This window comes from Cenococcum geophilum (genome assembly GCF_001692895.1).
Source record: "Cenococcum geophilum 1.58 unplaced genomic scaffold K441scaffold_78, whole genome shotgun sequence".
Classification (NCBI taxonomy): domain Eukaryota; kingdom Fungi; phylum Ascomycota; class Dothideomycetes; order Gloniales; family Gloniaceae; genus Cenococcum; species Cenococcum geophilum.
In genome coordinates this window covers 739,006-747,252 of record NW_027137636.1, presented here as the reverse complement: position 1 = coordinate 747,252, position 8,247 = coordinate 739,006, and the positions used below count along the sequence as shown (strand labels likewise).

The following is an 8,247-nucleotide window of genomic DNA, read 5'->3' as shown; positions in this document are numbered from 1 at the left end:
CTATGCTTACTAATATTAATAAAATATATATAAAATATAAAATATTAAATTTTTATTAATAATATTAATAAAGTGTATATAAAATATAAAAATTATAAAAATTATACTTTTATATATGCTTAGTAATCTTATAGTTAGCACTTAGTAGCTAAATGCTAACACTTAATTCTAAATGCGGCATTTGGTAGCTAAATGCTAGGAAATGCTAGAAATGCTAGAAAATGCTAAAATGGCAGAAAAGTAAAATTAAATGCTGGTAAATTTTTTCCTAACGTAGGCCTTCTACCTTATAATCCTACTGCTGTCTTAAAGACTTTTACCTATACGGAGCCTTCTAAAAGCTAAAATAAAGAGGAATTAAATACACCTACTACTTTACGCACTCTAAAGACGCTAAGAACTATAAGGGAAATTAAATCTCTATATAATTAAATCAACGAATTAACGACTACACGACTTAACGGCCTGCTTGAGACTCCGACTTAGTAATGTCTTAAAAAGCTTTTTAAAGCTTTGATAGGCTTCGCGACCGACTCCTATATCTAAAGGGAAGAAAATAGGAAATATTAAAGCTTTCGTATTAACAAGAAGTTAAGCAGGCGACTGCTTAGTAAGGGCAGAGTCCTTAGTTAGGAGGACGTCGATTAATTAAAATCTAAAGATCTATAGAAGCAGGAGGCCTCCGTACAAAAGTTGACTTAAAGGGAGTATAAGGAAGGAACAACTCTACTAGAGCTTAACGTCGCTATGTTAAGCAGAGCCGTTCTAAACCCTAGTAAGTATAATTAAGATTAGGCTCACCTTTCTTATATATTTAGGTGTGATCCGCAGCCTGTAAATAAGTGGATTAATGGGTCGTTGATCTGGAAGGGGACGTCGCAGGAATGTGGTAGTCGCCCGTGCGATTGGTCGGCGCGCGGGTCTCTATCACCACCAAAACGTAGATAAATTATTTTAAGCAATATTACGATCGAAATAGTGGTATAAAAGCTTCAATTTGGCCTATTTGGAATATATATAAGCTCGTTGTTTATTTTATTATAAATTGATCAAATATCACCTGTATGTGGCTCGCTACGTGGGGTGGCTCGCTTCCTGGTCAGCTACGTTACCCACTGAGGCACAGTATTGACAAATTTCCGCACTCTAAGTTGTGTCCTTGGCGTTAATTGTGACGCGGGGGCACAGTAAGGCGGCTGCAACAGTGCCTAAAGGTTTGTTTACGACACCGAACTGAGCCAAGGTCTGTGCTGGATGCTTTTAAGACATTTTGAGCTGGGCATACCGAAGACAGCCGCTTTCTTGTTAAGTTCTAGAGGAGTTTAACATGTTGAGATGAACGTGAGGCTGAGAAGGACTGAATATAATGATACATAACGGACCAATCGCCACTGCAGCTGTAGTAGCTACCTATCCTTGATGAGACGACCTAGTTCTTCTTAAACACGTCTGTGAATAGCTGTATCCTGATGTCTAGGCGTTTGGAGTGCGGCGAAGCTCTTGCGCAAGGATGAATCCAAAAGGGCTTAGCGTGGATAGATGCGCGTTCTACATCCTTGGCTGTCCTCCCTCATTAAAGTCACAGGTTCTAGGAGTTGATTTCGTTGAAAAGACCCATCTGATCGTTTCTGCCATCTTAATGGCTGGCTTGCTGAAATGGGGGAAGAGTATCCTTCAAAGGGCTCCTTCTCCGCCCTTGCGATTTCTTACTACCGGCTTTAAGGTCTTTGCACCCTCAGAAATTCTTGATAAGGAGCGATTCGAAGAATTCAAGTTGGGACGATATTATCTAGTGAACATAGGGGAAGTATTTGATTCGAAGTACCAGGTCATTGGCAAGCTAGGATTTGGCGTGACATCCACAGTATAGCTTACCCGCGACCTTCAATTAGTCTTCCTTTTTCCAGCTAGAACTACAAAGGCTTAACTAACAAATTTGGAGCGCATCAACACGTGACCTTAAAGGTCTATACACGCGATGAAGATAATAAAGAAGAGTTTGAAATATATAAGCAGTTGAGTAAGGGCGACTCGTCTTATCCAGGGTATGCCCACGTTAGGACAGCCTTAGATATTTTCACCATACATCGCTCCGGTGGGGATCACCAATGCCTTGTTTAGAAACCCATGTGGGAATCCTTTAGTGACCTCCTTTATCGAAATCCTGCACATTGATTTACAGAAGAGCTTCTAAGGGCAGGTCTTATACAAGTTTTCCTTGCACTTGACTACTTGCATATAGAATGTAAGCTTATCCACACAGGTATGTAAGCTTTTAATACTTGACAATCGTAAACGCTGACCTGTAGATTGCTAGACGTCAAAGGAGACAACATTCTTCAAGAGATAGCCGATAAGTTAATTCTTGATGCCTTCACTAATGCGGAACTTTAGCATCCTTTACCGCGAAAGTTTGTTAATGATGCACCAATATATGCGTCACGACGTTTCGAGCTTCCAAAGAAATTCGGCGCTGCTGTTCTCAGCGACTTCGGGTCTGCTGTTAGTGGAGATAAGAAGAGAAATCACAACACATAGCCCAATGTGTATAGGTCACCAGAAGTAATGCTTAAGGCTGAATGGAGTTACCCCACCGATATCTAGAATGTGGGTTATATAGTACATTCGGTCTTTACTACTCCGGAGTTACTAAACGCCTAAACTCGCTAATCATCAACGACTAGGTCTGGGATTTGTTCAAAGGCAAGCACCTATTCCATGGATATAACCTTGGATATAAGCAATACGCAACTCATACCCATCTTTCTAAAGTGATTGGCTTGCTAGGACCACCACCACTTAATTTAATTAAACGCGGCACACAAAGCCCGGAATTTTTCACAGAGGACGGTACATTTGATAACTGCTCTGCGATGCAATTATACACTAGTTTTCTCACGCTATAACAGGACAATGGAAAGCGGACGTGGGGATCCCGAAAGATACGAGCCTAGAGAAGTCGGAAGAATATCTTAAGGGGAAGAATAAGGAGATATTTATCAAGTTTATGAGAAAGATGTTGCAATGGCGGCTAGAGGACAGACAGACGGCCAAACAATTGCTTAAGGATCCGTGGCTTAACGACTAAGTTAAATAGAAGGCATGGCTAGGTCCAGCTGCCATTACTCTAGCATTTGTTCTCTAAATGCCCAATGTTATTACATTCGTGGAACCTTTCATCTAACTAGTCTTCTCCGCCAGTTGTGTCCTAAAGATAGACCATTAATACATACATAGCTAGAACAAGGCTATAAATACGTATACACTAACGTAACAGCTACCCCAACGAGCCAGCCACCCGATTAAGCCACCCCTAGGTCCCAGCTCTTGTATGCACGAACTCTCACCCAAATTAGTTAATTTATTAATACTATACAAAAAGATCGGTTTCTAGAGGTAGCTCCTTCAACACCTTCGCGAAGCCTACTTTACCACATAGAGCCGCATTACGTTCCTTTCTAAGAGCCTCTTCTTGCTCCTTCTCCTTCCGTTCTTGGTTCCTTTAAAGAGCCTCTTATACTAATAAAAATCGTGCCTTACTATATAACGTCTTCTCCTTTCCTTAATACTGCCTCTTCTACTTCTCTATAAGCTCTGTATTTATACGCTAAAGTGTAACCTTATTAGTAAGCGTTCTTAAGGTAAGATCTTATAGATTATGTAAAGCTTTAAAACGTATAAATATAGCACCTTATAAAACTAAATTAATAGCTTTATTAATCCTCTCTCTAATAGAAGGCGATATAGGGATATTAATTTAAATACTATTCTTATTTATAAGGCTTGCAAATAAAGGAGTCTCTAGTTAAATCTTTAAGAGAATAATAGAAGGATTGTAAGGAATAAGGCCTGTTACCCGCCATGCACTTGCCATATTAGTTAATAATATAGCCTTACTACGTGCAGCTTAGTAGATCTCTAAGAACTCTTGCTTTATAATAGCTAAGGCTTTGTATAATACTATATTATAGAGTCGTTTCTTATAAGCTTTCGCCAGAGGCCTAAGTATACTAACGTCTAAGGGCTGTAGTATATGCGTTAAATAAGGAGGAAGGTAGAGAGGCACAATCTTATAAGCTTCGCAGTATTTAATAAACTGTAATAAGATATAGCTTTTATAGCTATTAAGAATTAATAAGCAATAGATTTCTTAAAGTTGTGGCTTAGTATATAGGTTAAAGTAATTTAACTAATTAAGAGCTATATCCGAATTCATCTAGCCTAAATTACTTACTTAAATTACTATCTTATAATTAAGATGTAAGGTTATCTAGGCCTATTATACTTACTTGCCATTAAAGATAATATAAGGAGGCAATTAAAATTAACTTCCTAATATACATTCGATTAAGGACACCTACGTTAAGAAAAAATTTACCAGCATCTAATTTTACTCTTTTGCTATTTTAGCATTTTCTAGCATTTCTAGCATTCTCTAGCATTTATAATTAAGTATTAGCATTTAGCTACTAAATGCTAGAAAATGCTAAAATGGCAGAAAAGTAAAATTAGATACTAGTAAATTTTTTCCTAATATAGAGGCTCCGTATAAAGTTCTGTATAAAGTTCTATATAAAGTTCCGTACGAAGTTCCGCACGAAGTTCCGTATAAAGCTCTATATAAAGCTCTGCATAAAGTTCTATATAAAGTTCTATATAAAGCTCTATATAAAGCTCTATACGAAGCTCTATACAAAGTTCTATATAAAGCTCTTAATAGGGCTCTATATAAGGCTTTGTATAAGGCCTTATACAAAGCTTTATATACGGAGGCTCTACATAAAGCTCTGTATTAGGTCCCCGCTATTATTCTAATAGCCTCTATATATGCCTCTGTTAAGTATACTATAACGGAACCTTATAGCAAGAACTACAATAGGTCCTGTTATTGGGCTAGGTGTATAGGAAATGCAAGTATAAAGGCTAACAAGAAACAATAACTGGTAAAGTAGTTGCCTAATAGATTAACTTCAATTATATTCTAAGAATTACTATAAGGAAGGAACTATCTAGGTAGGGACTAAGGGTCCTTAAATACATAACTATACTCCTATAAAATCCTTCTTGTATGTAATATACGTCTTATATATAAGGTACGTAAGTTCCTCTTATTCCTCTTGTTTAACACGTAGCATATTATATAACCTTAGTTACCATTTCTCGTTATATAATTCTATCGGCTCTATTTTAGACCGTGCCTAAATTAACCAACTAGCTTCTTCTAACTCTTCCCTAAGTAGTTGTAATATTATACTTAAAGCGTCNNTAACACCATCTCCCTCCTNTTTATCTTNNTCCTTAAAGATNNNNANTATCTTTANGTTNTTTACTAGAGGTATAATATCCGTCTAATTAATTTAGTTAATATTATTACTTATTATATCTAAAGCAATTTCTTCTTTACATACCTAACGTTATGCTCACACTATAGCTGTAATATTATCTCTTAGTGAGATTATACCGTCTCCATATTCTTGTTGTTTGAAAGAGGGGTTAGTTTATATTACGTTGGCGAACCCATCTTCGCGACAACCGTTCTCTTACTTAAAGTGCACTAAAGTAAATATTTATTTATCCTACGACGTTTGCTTTACCTCTAATACTAAATATACGCGATTTATTACTCTTAATAGTTATCTAGTTCCTTAATTAATTTATCTTAGGGTCTTATGTTTAATCTACTACTACACAGCTAGATGGTAAACTGTTTTAAGCCTTTACTAAACTAAAACGTTCTTGTAATACGGAATAGAAGGCCTTAAATACTTAAATCGCGGCGTCTACTCGTTTACTTCGTCTTAAGAAGGTTTATAAGAAGGTTTATTCTAAGGAGTAGAAACTTATAGAATAAGGTTTATAGGAACTTAGCAATAAAAAAACGGATTCTTTTCTAATAGAGAAGGAAACAGATCTAAATAGTTCAGCAACTACTCTTTTTAGGTCCCTCTTAGGTAACTCGTTCTTTAGTAATCCTTCTTTATTAATACTACCTAACCTAATTTCTTCTAATACTCCTATACCTTTCTTATAGCGTTCTTTAAATTCTTTAGTAGCTCCTAGGTAGTCTTAGTGTAGCCTATTTACTTAACCTTATACCATATTTTATTATTAATATCCTTATAACTAACGATCTTTAAAACTTACTATTTGTCTTCTTTCTATCCTCTATACGTGTCTACTTTATAGACTAATAGCTTAACATTCCCGTATACTGGCTTTAGCATTGCGATATACTATATAGGGTAGATCTTTATTTTAGCTAGTAGGTTTAACTTAAATATAACCAGTGAAATCCTTTACTTAATTTTAAAAGGTTCTAGTCTAACGTAGTCTAACTTCTTACTTAGTTATTAACTCTTAAAATTTTTATATAGTAGCCACACTTTATTTCCCTCCTTAAGATCTAGTCCCTTAGATCTCTTAGCATTATAGTACTTTTTTATTTTCTCTTATACTCTCTTTACTAATTCCATAAGGTCTACATAAAGATTTATTAATGTCTTTATTCTTTCTTTTACTATACTACTTATTTTCTTTACTTACCGTAGTAACAATAATGTTCTTAGCTCATATCCGTAATTTGCCTTAAATAGTAATATACCTATTCCTTCTTAAGGTGTTGTATTATATATAAACTATATAACTAGTAATAGCAATACCTAATTATTCTATATATAATTAATATAATGCCTTAGGTACTATTCTAGCGTCTAATTTAATCTCTCCGTTTAACCGTCTGTCTGTAGATAATATACGGTAAAAGTTACTACTTAAACTCCTTACTCTGCTAAGAATACTTCCTAAAATACTGCTATAAATCTTAGATCTCTATCCGATATAATCTTACTTAGTGCTCTATATTTTACGAACACTTCTTTAATATAGATTCTAGTAACATCTTCCGCTAATATTTCTTCCGTATATGCTATAAAGTATCCCCACTTTATAAGCTTGTCTATTATTACTAAAATTGCATTATAATCTTATCCGGTAATAGGGTTTCTTAACTTTAGTAACTTTATAATAAAGTCCTATAATATAACCTCCTATAGTCTCTCTGGTATTTTAATAGGTTATAGCCCTCTATATAGCTTATACCTCATTAATTTATTTATTTTAGCAATCTAAATACTCCTTTATAACCTTCCTAGCTATTCTCTAGATTCTATTAATAATATACTCCTCTTAGAGTCTTAACACTAAGCCTACGGCCCTATTATGTCCTTAGGTTAATCCCTTATAGAATTCTTCCATAAATTGCTCTGCTATGCTTCTTAGGATATACTTTACTTCTTAGTTTTTATATATATCCGTCTATAGATTTTCTAGCTATGCTTTTAAAATTCTTTATACCTAAAAGCTCTCTAGTATCTTATAGACTTTCTCTAGTTTATTACTCTCTTAAGTTACTGCAATCCTCGGATAGTTATACCTAATTAATCTATCTATATCCTTTTGTAGTAAAGCCCCTAATAGCTTCTCATTACTTTATAGTTTAGCTTTTTAACTTAGAGCATCTACTCGCGTATTGTCTATACCCTTAGTATACTAAATCTTAAAATAGTATTCTATAAGCATCTCTACCCATCTAACCTATCTTTAGTTAAGTTCCTTTGTTATTAGGAATCCTATTAGGTTCTTATAATCTATCTTAACTATAAATGGTTTCTTTATACCTTATAAGAATACTCTCTATTTCTTTAATGCTGTAACTATACCTAATAACTCTTTATTATAAATATCATAGTTTAACTCTAGTAGTATTATCTTCCGACTATAGTATACTACTAGGTGCCATCTATTTTAATATTTTTGTATAAAGCACGCCCCTAGTATATAGTCTAATACATTCGTTTTTATAACCGTCTTTAGACCTAGTTAATAGATCTTAAGAACTAGCTCCTAGGTAAACAACTTTTTAACTTTATTAAAGAGTTCCTTTTACTCCTTTCCCTATACCCATAGTTCTTCCTTTTTTATTAACCGCGTAAGTGGCTTAATATCCTTTAACTACTACGCTATAAACCTTCTACAGTAATTATAAAACCCTAAAAACGATTTTAACTGTATAACGTTCTCTAGTTCTTGCCAATTCACTATAGCCTTAATCTTCTTTAAATCTATACTAAGTTGGCCTAGTTTAATAATAAATCTAACGAAATCGGTCTTCCTAGTAAAGAACTCGCATTTTTTAATTGCTACTAGCATCTGTTCTTCTTATAGTCTCTTTAAGACCTATTTAATGTG

General features: G+C 34.6%; 1 protein-coding gene across 1 annotated transcript; it reads left to right on the top strand.

Annotated features, from left to right (window-relative positions):
• Nucleotides 1-1,639: 1,639 nt before the first annotated feature.
• K441DRAFT_709141 (uncharacterized protein) lies at nt 1,640-3,088 on the top strand (the record flags this gene model as incomplete). Its single annotated transcript, XM_067653831.1, has 6 exons — nt 1,640-1,864; nt 1,966-2,045; nt 2,264-2,267; nt 2,395-2,502; nt 2,709-2,850; nt 2,910-3,088. The coding sequence occupies 6 exons, from the start codon at nt 1,640-1,642 to the stop codon at nt 3,086-3,088; spliced, it is 738 nt and encodes a 245-aa protein (XP_067497403.1).
• Between the last annotated feature and the right edge of the window lie 5,159 nt (nt 3,089-8,247).